General features: G+C 39.9%; 1 protein-coding gene across 1 annotated transcript in view; it reads right to left on the bottom strand.

Annotated features, from left to right (window-relative positions):
• Positions 1 to 16544, bottom strand: part of LOC142323623 (synaptojanin-1-like) — a 116936-nt gene that overhangs the window by 59893 nt on the left and 40499 nt on the right. Inside the window, exon 6 of the mRNA XM_075363499.1 lies at positions 2996 to 3169. Within this exon, the coding sequence (XP_075219614.1) occupies positions 2996 to 3169 (174 nt within the window). The remainder of the gene's footprint in view (positions 1 to 2995; positions 3170 to 16544) is intronic.

Below are 16544 nucleotides of genomic sequence, written 5' to 3'. Positions count from 1 at the left end.
TGTGATAAAAATATTAAAAAAGACGATTTTATATATTTATCTGCTATGAAACAATTTCCTCAAAACAAGCTATAAACTTAATTACAGTTTGCCATTAGTTCTACCTAGTCTCTTGCCATCCATTCATGAGATGGTACCATTAATTACACATGCCTGTAAAATTTGAGTTGTGGATTGCTTTTTAACTTTTGATAATTGATTCCTATGTATTTTTTTAGCATTGAATCAGAAAATAACCTTCATTTTTTCCCATAACATCAGGAATATTTGCAATCACAAATTTAAAAATTTGTAAAAAGGTTGAAAAATTACAAAAATATGTACTACAAAATAGACATAAAACGTTTTTTTTTTTGTAATAAATTAATATAATATATTTACTTTTTTGGCTTATGCTATATATTCTTATAGCAAAACAGTTGAGTGGTCTGAAGAGGAGGGTGTGGGGGATTTTGGATTGAAGATGACGAGACAGTGGGAGAGCTTGGCTGACCGATTGTGACAAGACTTAACATGTTAATTGGCAGCTATCCATGCCACTCATGCACATGCTACTACTAGTAGTGCAATTTCAACCATCAGCATTGTGTAAATTGAGTTTTTTCCATCCTCCATAATCAAATGCGTTTTTGTCAGTGGAAAATATAATTCAGACCATAAAGCAAATTTCCATTTTCAAAATGGCTTCAAGAGGCTGCAAAAATTCTACAGATTCTTTTTGTTACATTTGTTTTGAGTTAATAGTAGAATGGCAAAAAAGAAATATAAAAAGTTTCATTTGACAAGTGTACCTCACATATTTCAGAGTGAAAATCAAGACAAAACTTGGCACCCCACTAAATTTGCTACACATATGTTGAAGGACTTAGATGGTGGTCAAAGGGTGAACAAGAAGCATTCAGATTTGGAGTTCCAATGGTAAGGGGAGCAACGAAATCACACCAATGATTGTTACTTTTCTTTGACTGGTTTGACAGTTTCAATTTGAAGATTAAAAAAGAATTGTCTATCCAAATATTCCATTGGCTTTACACCTGGTCACCATGGTCCAGATATACCAGGGACAACTCCACCAGAAAATTTATCTGAAACAGATAGTTCCATAAGTGACCTAAATGAAGATAACATCCAGGAGTAGAACCCAGAGATAGCTGTGCGCCAGAGCTTTATTCACAGTCTGAACTAACCGATTTGGTTCGAGACTTACATCTGACAACAGAAAATTCAGAACTACTTGGTTCAAGGCTTAAAGTGAAGAACCTGCTAGCAACTGGCACATCATTTTCCTGGTTCAAATACAGAAAAAAGGATTTTCATCCGTATTTTTCAGAGAATGAGAATTAGTCTTCTGCACTAATGTACATGAACTTTTGAATCGATTTAACATTCTGTATGAAAGTACCGAATAGGGGACTGTTCATAGATTCATCTAAAAGAAGTCTCATATATCCATCAATATCTGTCGGACATTCTGTCCGTTTAAAAGAGGGTTACAATAATTTTAATTCGTTCTTGATAAAATTAAATATGAAAATCATAAGTGATTTTCATATTCACATCGGTGATTTTTCAGATCACATGCGGTGATCTCAAAATAATATTGGTGCTCCTACAACAGCAAGGAGGATACACAAAGTTTCCTTGTTTTTTGTGTAAATGGGATCACAGAGACTGAAAAAATCATTGGATAAGAAAAGATTGGCCAAAAAGATCTTCATTAGAACCTGGAACCAAAAATATGCTCTGCAAAGCTCTCATAGATCCAAATAAAGTTCTACTTCCAGCTCTGCATATCAAGTTAGGCTTGATGAAGCAATTTATCCAAACTTTACCAAAAGAAGGTAAATTTTTTAAATACATCTGTGACAAATTTCCAGTCTTATCAACCGCCAAACTAAAAGAGGGTGTCTTTACTGGTTCTGACAATAGAAAACTTCTCAAAGATGGTAATTTTGAGAAACAAATGGAAGTTGTAGAAAAAGAAGCCTGGGGAGCCTTTAAAGATGTAATAATCAAGTTTCTGAGCAATAAGAAGGATCTGAACTTCAAATCAATTGTTGAAAACATGCTGCAAAAGTACAAAGATTTAGACTGTTCCATGAGCTTGAAGGTTCACTTCCTAAATTTACATGTGGACTATTTTCCTGAAAATCTGGGTGCCGTTAGTGAAGAGATGGGTGAAAGATTTCATCAGGACATGAAAAAATGGGAAGGAGGTTTCAAGGAAAATGGACTGCTACGATGATGGTAGACTATTGCTAGATGTTACACTGAGATGAACCCTATGGAGAACATAGAAGGAAAAGCGCAAAGCAGAGTATAAGCCGTCCAATGAAAATTCGACACATGGAATAGAATTGTAAGTATTTTATATACTTCGTCATTATGGGTAGGTGAAGAGAGGGAGTGGTTCCAAAGGCATGAGGTTCCTCATAAAAATTAGTTAAACAAATAGGAATAAATTAATTTAAAATGCAAATTAATATTTTTATTATTTATAATTTTTATTTAAAATTAAGGGATCAATGAACCCCGCTCTCCTCTTCCGACTAATCAACTGTTTAACTGTAAGAATGCATGGTATAAGCCAAATAAATGAACATATTATATTAATTTATTTTAAAATAAGCATTTTATATCTATTTTATTGTATCACATTTTTGAAATTTTTTAATTTTTTACAAATTTTGAAATTTGAGATTTGCAAAAACTCCCGACATGATAGAAAAAAATGAAGGTTATTTTCAGATTCAGTGCTAGAAAATACATAGGAATCAATTATCAAAAACTAAAAAACACAACCATTGCAGGCTTGTGTTATACTCTAATATCCAAAATATACTGATAACAAAGATATCCAAACTCAAATAAGAATATTATAAATCAATAGCTATAATAAGAGTTGATCAAACAGGATCAGCTGGAAGAATAAAGCAGTAGAGAACAAGCATAGTTAATTAAACTGTATGTAAAATAATAAATTAAAAAATATTACCTGGAACAACTGACTTAACATAGCTTCTCCTTCTCTACTACCAATTAGACTTGTTCCCAATAAATTAACAATTGCTTGATGTCCATAACGTTCTATTAATAAAGTGATGTGCTTGTTAAATGCAGGAGCAGATGCTTCTGATCCCCGTGAAATTTTCACTTTATGTGAGCCGACCTTTAAATTAAAATTGATGTTTTTTTAAATTTATTGAAATAAAACTACCACTGAAATGATGAAATCTATTTTAAAGAATTTTTTTCATTAATTACTACTTTAAGTAATCAGAGATACTAAATTATAAATAGAAAAAAAAATTAGTCAATGGTAATTACATTTTAACAAATATTTTAGTGGTAATCAGACTTATGAAATTGAACAAAAGTCATCTCCATTCAGATTCATACAGTATTAGTGATTTATATTAATTACAGCACAACTTCATAAGCCAGTTAACTTTTTCTAAATACTAAAGGATTTTTTATTTTGCAATTTTCACAATTAAATATTGAATTATATTCTTTTACTTGGAATGGGGTATTTACAAAATATAATAACTATCATAAACAGCAGTGGAAGGGAGCAATGATTAATACACCATTTTCATGCCAAGAAAATGAGTTAGGTTAAATGATTTTTTAGATTTTCAATGAAAATCTTGAAGTGTATGCTACCTAAAGCCAATAAAAAAAGTACTAATTTATATAAGTAACAGATACCATAAATGTTTGTCTGAATATATTGGCTGATTAATGTTAGGATTATGTTAAGCATAACCCACAGTTGTTACAAAGCTAAGATAATACTAACACTTCAAGACAAATGCCGTTTCAAACATCACAGACAAGAACTCTCATGCATCTTTTTTTCAAAATAACTTTTAGTACACTATATAAAAAAGTTTTACAGTTTACAAATTAAATCATACCATAAATTATTTTCCTGAAACTAATATTTTGTGATAATTTGAACGATTTATGTGATATTCTGGAAGTCTGCAGACATGCTGTTTTATTGATCCAGGGCCCATAACCAGTTGCATACTTTCTTCATGCAGGGACTATAGCTTGTTACATCACAGGCCAGATATATTGTTGATTACAACTAAACAATAAAACGGAGGCCAAGACAGTGTAAATGAGTGATTACTGTAAAATACGATTGTCCAGTAGAACTTCAACACCTACTTACTGCATACAAAGGTAAGCACTAACTACTTGGTATACTCTGACATACTTTTTAGTTTCAAAACCATTTCAAAAATCTTTTTATAAAACCACTAACTGATCTAAGATGCTCACAGTCTCTCTTAGGTTGATCATATCCTACCACCAGTCCCCCCTTCTTGACTCACCAGGTTGGTGTAGTGGTGAACGCATCTTCACAAATCAGCTGATTTGGAAGTCAGGAGTTCCAGCATTCAAGTCCTAGTACAGGTAGATACTTTTAGACGAATTTGAATACTAGTGTTCTTAGGTGGTTGGGTTTCAATTAACCACACATCTCAGAAATGGTCAACCTGAGACTGTACAAGACAACACTTAACTTACACTCACACATATCATCCTCATTCATCCTCTGAAGTGATACCTGACAGTAATTCCCGAAGTCTAACAGAAAAAAGGAAGTCCCCCTTTCATAATCCTATATCTCATCTCTTCTCTGTGGAAAAGTATCAAGAGAATCATGTCAGCTGCTGAATTGGCACCTTCTGCACTTCTGTGATAGCAACAGCCAGCAAAGCTGCAGGTCCTTGATGGAGCTTGATGTTGTGACAATTCTGATCATGAACTTGTCCTAATACTCTAATATTTCGGTTGTTCAATTAAACATCTAAATAGTGGCTGATATCTATTGGGTGAAATCAGGCCTCTTACTCCTCCAATAATTAGAAAAAAGAAGAGATTTATGAATGGTTCATTATTACTATTAATGTATAAACATCAGAATATTACTCCTGTAAGATGAAAAAATACTTAATGGAGAAGATTCCATTTATTACAATTATAAGCTAGTGTAATAAAGAAGTACTGAACCGTTTTCTTTTATATAAAATACAATTTCATTGGTTATGATTGTGTTTTCTGTTAATAAACCAATTTTCATTAAACTATTCAAAATTTAGGACTGTGTAATGTCCTGTTTTGACAATTTCTCACATTGTATCTTTTTTTTTACTTATTCACTGTAAATAGTGTGGTCAAAACTATATTATTTAAAATAATTTCAAGAAGTTTTGTTTTTTAATTTTGTTTATTACAAACAAGTTTTCAGTAAAACTAGGCATTCTCCTAGACCTTAATCCCTAATGTTCAGCTAGTCAATTCTCTGCACCTTAATAAAATTCTAAACTTGTCATCATTATTTAATACTTTATGTACATATATATATATATATATATTCTTATTCAAGGTGTATTATCATCTCTTAGGGCTCCCTCAAAAAGTCAGAATAAATTTTCAAGATACAAAAATGGGCTGTTAGATTACTGTTTTGAGTCCATAATTATGAATCATGTAGACTAATATTTAAAAAATTAAAAATTTTAATTTATTTATGTTTTTATATATACGAATGTGCAACTATTGCTAAAAAGAATAGTCACTTATTCTTACAAAGAAACAACAATATCCATCTCTATCAAACCAAACGACAGACTGTTTTTATATTTCTTAACACAATACTTTGACTTTCAAGAAAGGGCTTTATTACACTTCTATTAACATTTTTAATAAATTACCAAATCATTTAAAAACTCTTCCTAAAATCTATTTAAAATTCATTTAAATGCTAAAAAGAAAACCAATATTATTGTAAATATATTTTTAAATATTATCTGAAAAAAAACTGAATTTTATCAATCTGCATTCAATGAGTTCATAAATATATGACCAAATAATTTTCATTAATACCTTCTAAAACTGAGATTTATTTTGGAATTATTTTTTATATTTAGTTTCTTCAAGTATTTACCTTATTAATATTTCATATGCTCACACTCTGAATAATTAATATAGATCTTAATCACATCTCATTTTTATTTTGTAATTAATTGTGTATTTTGTGTTACTGCTCTGATCAAGGATTTATAGGGAGGGTTTCCCTTGATCTAATCAGGCAAATGCAGGGGCAGTTCCTATTATCCATTAAATAGCATATCTAACCCCTCCTTTGATATCTGTATAATGTATTATTACGAACCCTCAGAGTGAAAGATTTATTTTTTTATTACCTTAGGGTTATTTCAAGAGCTTTTCATATTTTACCATAAACAGGATGTGAGCATGTGCACAATTAATGTTCACTACTGCACATATAATAAACAATGATTATAACAACCCTTTTGTTATGTCACTTATGTTATCCAGTTTTGCTGACACTGTTCATTTAGTTGGTTTTAATTATTTGTTGAAAAAAAAAACTGTATCGGATTTACAGCTAAGTAGAACTCAGCCCGAGAGAGTGTCCTTATACTTTAAGGGGGCCTCCCACCCACTGGCAGTATGTCTGGCACGGCAGGTCAGCCCCCTTCCGGTCGGATCTTTTAAGTGCCTGTCTCTAATCCCCAATGGACGGTAACCGGGCCCGACTATGTCGTTCCCGAGCCGCCCGCCAGAGACCGGGACTCAATCATAGACATTGCCTGCCTCAAACTGCAGAAAGGAGCGATCAGGTCCGGCTATGCAGTCCCCAGACCCACCCCCTCACCGCCGTGGCCGGGACTCGGTCTTAACTTATTCCCATCCTATAAGCCCATGGAGTCCCCACCCGATCATTGGAAGCCACACACATAGGCGTGCGACCCCTCACATGTGGGGCTGACCACCCTTCCCTATGATAATATCCCCGTCGTCTCCCCTCAGCCTCCTTGGTAGTCAGGACGTCGACCGCGAAGACCCCGAACCTACGCCAGTTAAAGGCAGAATAAAGGTGAGGAAACCCTCCGGCCTAAACCGGTGAATACCCGCTCTTGCCCGCTGAGCTCGCCATTCGCTGCATACAAAGATGGTATGTTCAGCATCGTCTTATCCGTCGCAGTACATGCATCGGAGGGGTTACGCGTTTATGAAAACTGTGCAAATAGCTCTCGAAAACACCGTGACCAGTTAAGCATTGTGTGACATAATAACTTGTCTCGCCATGGCCTCTGTCAATCCATGCATCTAAGTCGGGTGAAAGCCGCTTAGTCCATGAGGCGAGATCGCCGAACCGTCACTTCTTTTTCCACTTACACCGTACTAAAGTAGCGGCTTCGGCCCTGTCTATACCTTCGAAGCGGAAAGTGCGTTCCAAGGCACGCAATTCTATCGGGAGTACAGAGGACACGACACAGGCCGCCTCGTATGAAATGGTACAGTACCCCAAAATTACGCTGAGCAGAATGCTCCTAAGGCGTAAATAAGTAAATGTTGGTTGCGATCAACATAGAGCTATTCCGAGCGGTCCTCAAAAGTGGAGCTGTAGTGGGAGAATAGAGGTTATACTCAGCTCCCGACGGACCAGACCTGAGGTCCTCTGGGACTTAGTTTATGCTGGCTGCACTCCAATCGCTTAAATTAACGATATTCGTTTGCGGGTGACTGAATTTTGCAGATTGATATGCTGTCGTGGCATACTTGATGCATCTACGCACTAGGGTGTAGTTAGGGCTTAAAGGTGACAGGCGCGGGTTCATCGATCTTCCGCGAGTAGGCTTTTAGCTTAGTTCCTGAGGGCAACGTGGTAGCTTTAGGTGTCAGCTGTCTTCTTCGGAAGGCAGAACTTAATACTATCTCTCGGGGTGAATTTACTGATGTAGGTGTCCCTCGGGGCATCTGCATCGGTGGCAACTCGCGTGGCCGGGATGAGCACTGTGGATTGTGATCAGTTTGAGGGCAAGAAGATGTCCTCCGTTAAAGCCATTGTTGGCAAGGAAGGGAGGGGGTGGTGTAGCGACCGGACACGCTACGAGGCGGGATCATCTCCCCTCGGGGGGGAATCGAAATGTCCTGCTAGGAGATGACATTCAAGATGTCCGGACGAGGCCTACAGCGAAGGCAATAAGCTGAATTATTAAATCACCGATGCTAATCTCTACCGAGGCATTTTTCATCGGTGGCATTCCAACGAGGCCAGGCTTATTACTATGAGATGTAAAAAGTCAGAGGGCGATAGACGACTCCCGTTAAAGCCCAACAGGGCTAGGAACGGGGGGGGGGTGGCGACCGGAATGTCTCTAGGCGGGTGTCTTCCCCTGCGGGGTTGGGATGACCTCCTAGTACCCGGACCGTTTTACCTGCTCTACCACAGCTATCCAAGACATGTTGGCGAAAAGGCAGACCCTTGTCCAACTGCACTCCCAAATACCGTATACATGGCTTCCTCTGTAGTGACTGACCTCCCACTCACAGGTCAAAATCTCTGATCACCCGTCATCCGGTGAATAAGATATATTCGCATTTACTTATAGATAATTCCATGCCGTGATTCCCTAACCATTCATGGACCGTCTACAACGCCAGGTTTCCCTTCTCTTCCAGCTCCCCCTCCCCACCGTTCTGCTGCTAACCAGGACGGAGAGATCGTCAGCATAGGCTATAACCTCGGTATCGATGGGCAGTGGAAGACGCAAGACCCCTTGCGGCTCATAAACTATGAGCCGCAGCAGGGGACCGAAATCCGACCCCTCAGGTACTCCCCGACTAAGGCCGCACTCTATCGGGCCGTCCAACGTGTCAGCCATCACCCGCCAATCTGACGGGTGAAGAACTCACCAAACTGACGCCTTAAATAACTGCTAATGCTCTTGGCAGAAAGAACAGCCATTATGGAGTCCCAGAGAACCGACCCAAAAGCGTTACGCAAGTCAAGTGAAATCATTAGCGGCATCCGTCTGGTCCGCCATGTACCCTGTCTATTTCTTCGAGCCCAGGAGACTACATGCTGCAAGGTATGTAGGGCTGAACGCCCCCGTCTGAAGCCTTACTGATTAGTATGTAAGCTGTTATCCACCTCTTCTAGCAATCTGCCCGGCACCATCCTCTCGACCACTTTGCCCATATTATTAATTAGACAAAGGGGCCGATATCTGTGCCAACCATTTGACGGTTTTCTTTGGGAGGAAGACCACGCAGGATTCCTTCCAATACCTCGGGAAGGACCTGTTTTGTAGAGCATGACTGTTACTGACATACCATCACAAAATCAAACATGGGCGATGAAATGAGGAATTTTGTTGTTTTCTGTTGCTTCATCAAGCTGAATTGAAAGCAATTTGTCATGCAACTTCCCGAAAAGCTGATACTAACAGACATTCAAGACAACTTGAAAGCTGATACCAATTCGATGGGCAACAGTATCATTTGATAGAGGTATGGATTGCAATTGTTTGGCAAAATTATCTCCAAACATAATTTCTAAAATCTCAATTTCAGCTGGCAAAATAAGCTCTTCACCAACGGTGTGAGGTTTTCCCCCTGGACCGGACATATAATTAAGTAAAGCTTGGCCCAGGAGAGTGTCCTTTTACTCTAAGGGGGCCTCCCCACCTACCGGCTGAAAGTCCGGCATAGCAGGTCAGTCCTCCAGGTCGGATCTTTTATCTTCTGCCTGCCTCTTATCCTCGAGAGAGAGTAATCCGGGCCCGATTACGTCGTTCCCGCCCTCCCCACAGAAGACCAGGTCTCGATTTGTACAATCAGTTTCGTGCCATTTGCCTCTAACCACAAAAGCAGAGGAAGCCAGGCTTGACTACGTCTCCCCGGACTCCTACCCAGTGGCCGAGACTCGGTCTTTTGTTTACCCCTTGTACCCCTTAACTACCTAACATTTCCCCGGAGTCCCCACCCGCTCATCGAAACCGGAACATCTAAGGATGCCGACCCTCACGGATGGGGTTGTCCGCCCAACCCTTACAATAAATCTCAGTACCCACGTCGCCGCTCTTCAGCTTTTTCTTCTCGCAGTACTCGCCTGACAAAGCCCTCCACAGTACTCCAGTTGCTTTCATTAGTCAGCATGAAACTTATCAGATGATCTGGTCTAACTCCACTAAGGCCAAAGGCTTCTCTGTCTTCCTCCCATTCCCGACATCTAAATATGCTTCACCGAGTCAGAACTATCACAGTGCATACATACTGGGGCGTCACGCTTTCCAATCCGGTGAAGAAACTCGTTGAAGGTGCCATGTCCAGTTAACACTTGAGCTAAATAAAAACCCACCTCACCATATTTTCTGTTTAACCATGCTTTTAGGTCAACTATAAGTCATTTGGTCCACGCAGCCTTATCACCCATGCACTATTTCAACTGACATCTTTAACTCTATAGAGTTAACATCGTTAACTCTATCTTTGACCACCTTCTTTGGTTCTTTGACACCTTCGAGCGTTGCTGGAGGTACGAAGGATTTCCTTCGTACCTCCAGCAACGCTCCTTCTTAATCAGAAGATGTTTCGGTGTACTTCCGTCAGAACACAAGCTGCCTCATATGAGATCATCCGAAACGCCGCCAGCACACCTAGCAGTGATCTATGGTGCACTCTCAACAATCTTGATAAATTGAGTTTAACTCTCAGAGTATCTTCCTATACTGGTGCCGCGGAATGTAATATAGATGTTGTCGTCGACATTATCATCCTTTCCTTGGAGGATCTAGGCGCCGCATGTGATATCATCAGCCTACTCAGCGCAGTTAAAGTTTTTTCAGCTATACTACATACAATCAGCACATGTTCACTGAATCGGGAGCTTTTGTCTAGCGTGACCCCCAGATATTTATCTTTATTAACTTCCTTTATTTGGCAATCTCCAATTTTGAGTCTAACAGGTCCGATCCAACGTCTGCCGGTCAATGTGATAAATTGACACTTATCAGGCGACAAGTCTAACCCGAGCACTCTCATCTACTCCGAAATACGCAACAGGGCGTGTCATTTCCCTTTTCTGTGATTACATCCTCTGTCTTGCCGCTAATCATTATCGCTAAATCATCGGCATAGGCTATCATGTCGACCTGCTAAAGAAGTTGTAGTTTCAGCATTCCATCGAACGTTATAATCCATAACAGGATCCCCAAAACGGACCCCTGCGGTACTCCTCTAAACATCTGATGGTTTAATTTACCTTCTAACGTCTCCAGTACCGCCCACCGATCCTTCAAATACTGACTTACCTGCCTCAACAAGTAATCGCTTATGTCTCTATCTTTCAGCGCAGTCAAAACAACGTTCCAAGGAACCAAACTGAGGGCATTCCGGACACTAGAGCTAACACTAGAGCCGGAATGCCTCTCGTCCTCTAGGACAAGAGGCATACCCTGTTGACCTCAGCGGCCCATTCCACCACTCTATTTACCGCCTGTATGCCAGACCGACCTTTAACGAATCCATGCTGATTGTTATGGATGCCATAACAATCAGCAGGAATTTTGTGCGGAATTCTTCCATAATCCTGTTGGCAATTGCCTTTTAGACCGTTTTAGCTATATTATTTAACATGCATAGAGGTCTGTAGACCCAGATCTTCAGTTCTGCTTTTAGGTATAAACACCAATCGCGCTTCTTTCCAACACGTTGGGAAAACACCCCTCTCAATTTGTATGTTAATAATCTCCAACATCTCACCAGGCAAACACCTCATCAATTCTTTTATCATTGGAGCCGGGATACCGTCTGGCCTCAGATTTCTATTATTCCCAAGCGCATTCACAGCTGCCAAAATTTCTTCTAGAGAGAGTCTTTTCCTCTCAAATTCCGCTGGACACTCAACCACCACCTCATCACAAGGGAGTAGTCTCACCAGTTCTCTTTTCGCTAAAACTTCGGGAAGCACCGGCAGACGCCTACCAAATCGTTTCATCATGATTCAGTAGGCTTGCCTCCATGGAACACTATCTAGTTCTTCACACAGTGCTCTCTATTTTAACTTTTTCGCATTCTTTACGTCAAAGTTACGGAGATTTATAGCAGCCTTATATTCACGCAACGCTTCCTCAAATCCAGGTCTCATATTTCTGGCCAGCCGTTGAGCAATCCTTCTTCGGCGTTGCATTTCACGTCTCAGTTGTCCGATTCTAAGGGACCACCAATAGACCGGTTTGTGGCCCATACTACCTTACATTGTCCTATTTCCTCCCTGACATCTCTGAATATCTCCTGTGTTAGCGACACTCCATATTTGATTCTGTTGGCGACCCTCCGCACGACAGTTTCCACTTGGTGCTCTGTAAGCCGCCTAGGAATTTCTCTTGTTCTGGATCTAATGTGTAAATCTGTAACCTCCAATAACACTGCAAGATGGTCACTAGCTGTTTCATTTTCAAGCATCCTCCACTTAAAATTATCGTGTCTCCATCTTCCATCCATTATGCCAAGATCCAATATAGAACTATGTTCCCTCGCTCGGTATGTTGGAGACTGATCATTCACACAGTAATAACCTGTCAGCTGCAGAAATTCCGTTAGGATCTCTCCTCTTCTATTGGTGACATTAATTCCAGCAGCCACAGCCCTACAGTTAAAGTCACCGACTATTATGCCTTTCTTGACCGATTTATTAACCAGCCGATGCAGCCTGTCAATAAACTCTGCATACCTTGAGATCTCACAATTAGGCGTAATATATGCACCAAACTACAGTTTCAACAAATTCAATTGCAACCAATCCATTATCCCTATAGAATAGACTCCATCCATAACTACCACTGCCCCGACGGGTAGTCTTAATCTTTAAGATTTTGGGGGTTGGCGTCCCCACGGGCCTAGCCTCCGCAGCTTTTCTTCCTACTACACAATGAGCTGCAGAACACTTTACACTATACACATATACTACATAAATTACAACATATACCCTTTTACACTACTACACAACAACATCCTACATTGATATTTCTTACATTTACACTCGGTGGTGTCGCGACATCTTATGAAACGCAACCGTAACCCAAGGTGGGATCTATCGTGCCGGTGGGTGAATGGCTCTACGTAGTGAGTCTCGAACGATGTCCTCTGGGCACCAGGACGAACTCAGCTTTATTTTGTTCTAGCTCCAGTACGCGTGCGCTCTGCTGGAGTGGTCCGTTTTTTCGCCGGTATTCGTGGGAATAAAATTTAGTTTCTAATTATAAATACTAGGATGGTTGGTGGTCCATCTGAAAAAACCACCAAACCTAGTCTTGTGAAGAGGCCTCGGTCAGCTTTGTCTGAAAAGTCCAACCGAAGAGAACTGCAAATCATTAGATTTGAATTTTAAAATATCCGATTCGTTGTTCTTCAAAATAGTTAAGAAGGTAGTTCCCTCCAAAAAGTTTCGCCTTTCTTGAAAAAACAAAGCTATAACAGGTGCAAGTGGTTCCCCGAAGAACATCAGAAAATTACGTGACAGATCGATTCTAATTGAAACATTCAATGACGAACAGACTCGATCTATCTTACGTCTCCGTAATATGGGCAGTATAAAAATATGTGCGGAATGCCACAAAACCCTAAATTTCTCCGAGTCGCGGAGTAATTTTTTGTCGAGATCTTATGGATATAGAGGTCACTGAGATAGTTGATGAGCTTCGTGCTCATGTTAAGTGAAGCGTATTATGAAAAAACAGAACGGAATGGAAGAACCAACACCTTCTCTTATACTGACGTTTAACCTTCCAGTCCCACCGGAAAAAAATAAAAATTGGTTATATTTCAGTTCGAGTACGACCTTTCATTCCCAACCCTCGACGATGTTTCAAATGCCAAGGGTATGGTCGCACTACAATATGTTGCTCAAAAACGGAGATCTGTGGTAGATGTGCTAAGGAAGGCCACAATGATGCTAACTCCCAAGAAGATGAAAAATGTGCTAATTGCAGTGGTTCACGTACAGCTCACTCCCGATATTGCCCAACTTTTAAGGAAGAAAAGGCAACTCTCAGAATCTCTACGGAGCAGAAACTATCTTTTCCGGCGGCACGCAGAGAATATAAAAAAAAATATTAACTCAAGAAACCTGCTTAAACCAGACGTATCTTTTGCTGCCGCTACATCACAACAAGCTCCTACAGATTAAAGTAAACAGCTATGCGGATCCTGCAGTGAGCTAAAAAAACTTGTTCAGATGTTATCTGATCAAGTTGCCTCACTAACTGCCTCTATATCAAAACTGACAAAGATGAACAAAAAGTCTTTCATCGCAGTTAGTGAATCCAAAAGTGTGATTTCTATGATAGTTCCTGTTCCCAAAGTTTTAGCGGTACGGGCAAGGATAATCACAGCTGGCGGTGGTAAGCCATCAAATAAGCTCCCTGTTAAGGGAACCACGTAACCACCCCCTCTGGGATGTCATCTGCGGCATCCCATTCTACTAAATCTCCTCCACCATCACCTCATATACTGAAGGATATGGTTGAAGAACCACCCGACCCCAGGGCATCGGAGTTCTTTAAAATCAAAAATACAAAAAAGGAAAACCGAATCACATACAACTAATTATTTATACTTTCCTGAATTTATTTATCTATACCTATGAACATTATTTAGTGAAATGTTAGGTCTTCGGTCACGCATTGAAGATATTAGAGTATTGGTGCACGCACATGATCCACTAATCATGTGCTTCCAAGAAACACATCTTCTACAACATGTTCCAATAACAATCACCGGGTACTTCTATGAGAGATACGACTGTCTAGCAGACAGTAGAGGAGTGGTGGAGTGGCTATTTTCATGAAGAAGGGGGTGTCGGCTACAAGGATTCAACTAGCCACTCTCATTCCTGCTGTTGCAGTAAAGGTCTCTATCTCTTCAAATTGCATATCTGCAATTTGTATCTCTCACCGAACTCTGAGTTCAGTGCTATAGATATCTCAAATCTCCTCATGCAAATACAATCTCCATCGTTAATAGTAGGACACTTCAATGCCCACTATATTTCCTGGGGCTCAACCTTCTGCTCCAGTCGAGGAAATATGATAAACTGACTGAGACAACACTTGGACCTTTGTCTACTGAATAATGGATCACACACATTCATGTCTTTATCTTCTGGTACTGTATCTAACATCGATCTCTCCATATGCTCATCGAGTTTACTCCCTCACCTTAATTGGTCTGTTTGTGATGACTTTCACGGCAGTGATCACAGACCAATTATTACTGGTTTCGGTGTAGACCGCGAGGAGAAAAGAAGGCCACGTTGATGGATTGTTGAAAAGGCGGATTGGAATATATACCATAAAGCCTTCCAATCTCAGTATGACGATGGTGCGAACATCCTTGACCAACTTTCCTCTTTTACGTCCATGATACTTGAAAATGCCAACAGATATATCCCACAAACATCGGGTAACCCTAGACGTCCTTCCGATCCATGGTGGAACGATGATTGCAAAAATGCTATTAGGAATCGACAGCAGGCAATACGCAAATTTAATGGTAGGCCTACAACTGAACATCTAAATTTATACCGCAGGGCTAGAGCGGTATGCCGTCGAGTATTCTTGGACGCTAAGAAGAAGTCATGGACGAAATACGTGAACACTATCACACGCACTATTCCCACGTCTACTGTATGGAAAAAGATCCATGCAATTTTCGGATCACCGAAACAATCCATTCTCGGTCTTATTGTTAAAGAACTTCTTTCATCATCTTCGGCTCTGGCAAATACTTAAGCAAAATCTTTTCTTTCGGTGTCTCTCACTTCATCATATAATAACGATTTTCAAAGGTACAAGATACTGATAAAAGTAGTATCGTTAAACATTGGTGATTCGGTTGGCGAATTAAATGCCCCATTTGTATTCAAGGAATTGTCACACGCACTTAAAAACTCGCGTGACACTTCCCCTGGACCGGACAACATTCGCCTCGGTATGCTTTTACACCTCCCTAATTCGGCGCTACAATATCTATTGAACATTTACAATGGTTTATTCTTCGAACAAGTCTTCTCACCCGGCTGGTCAGAAGCATTTATTATACCAGTATTTAAACCTGGTAAAGACAAAACCAACCCCTCAAGCATTTTGTGCAAAGTAATGGAGAGAATGGTAAACCTCAGGCTTACATGGTACTTGGAGAGACATTGCCTTTTATCTCCAGAACAGTGTGGTTTCCGACAAGGACGATCTTCCACTGACCATTTTGTGTTAATGGAAAGAGCCATACAAAACGCTTTCCTACACCGCCAGCACCTCGTCGCTATCTTCTTTGATATAAAAAAAGGCGTATGGCACGGCCTGGCGACGTGGTATTCTTAACACCCTTAAAGAATGGGGAATCAAGGACAATATGCTTGCTTTTATCCAGGGTTTCTTAAATCACCGAAAGTTTCGCGTTCGTGTTGACGATTCTCTTTTAGGTAGTGTTATCTTGGAGAATTGAATGCCCTCAAGGTAGTGTATTAAGCGCCACCTTATTTTCTGTAGCCATAAACAGTATTACCAAATGTGCGCAGGCTCCTGTCTCATGTTCTCTATTTGTTGACGATTTTGCTATTTACATTGCGACCCGTTCAACACCCACAGCAGAGAAACTTCTACAGAACACTATATTTCACCTTGAATCTTGGTCCAGGGTTACCGGCTTCACGT

The sequence above is a fragment of the Lycorma delicatula genome, chromosome 4 (genome assembly GCF_047948215.1).
Source record: "Lycorma delicatula isolate Av1 chromosome 4, ASM4794821v1, whole genome shotgun sequence".
Classification (NCBI taxonomy): Eukaryota; Metazoa; Arthropoda; class Insecta; order Hemiptera; family Fulgoridae; genus Lycorma; species Lycorma delicatula.
The sequence above is the reverse complement of the archived record's forward strand: the minus strand, read 5'-3'. Positions and strand labels throughout refer to the sequence as shown.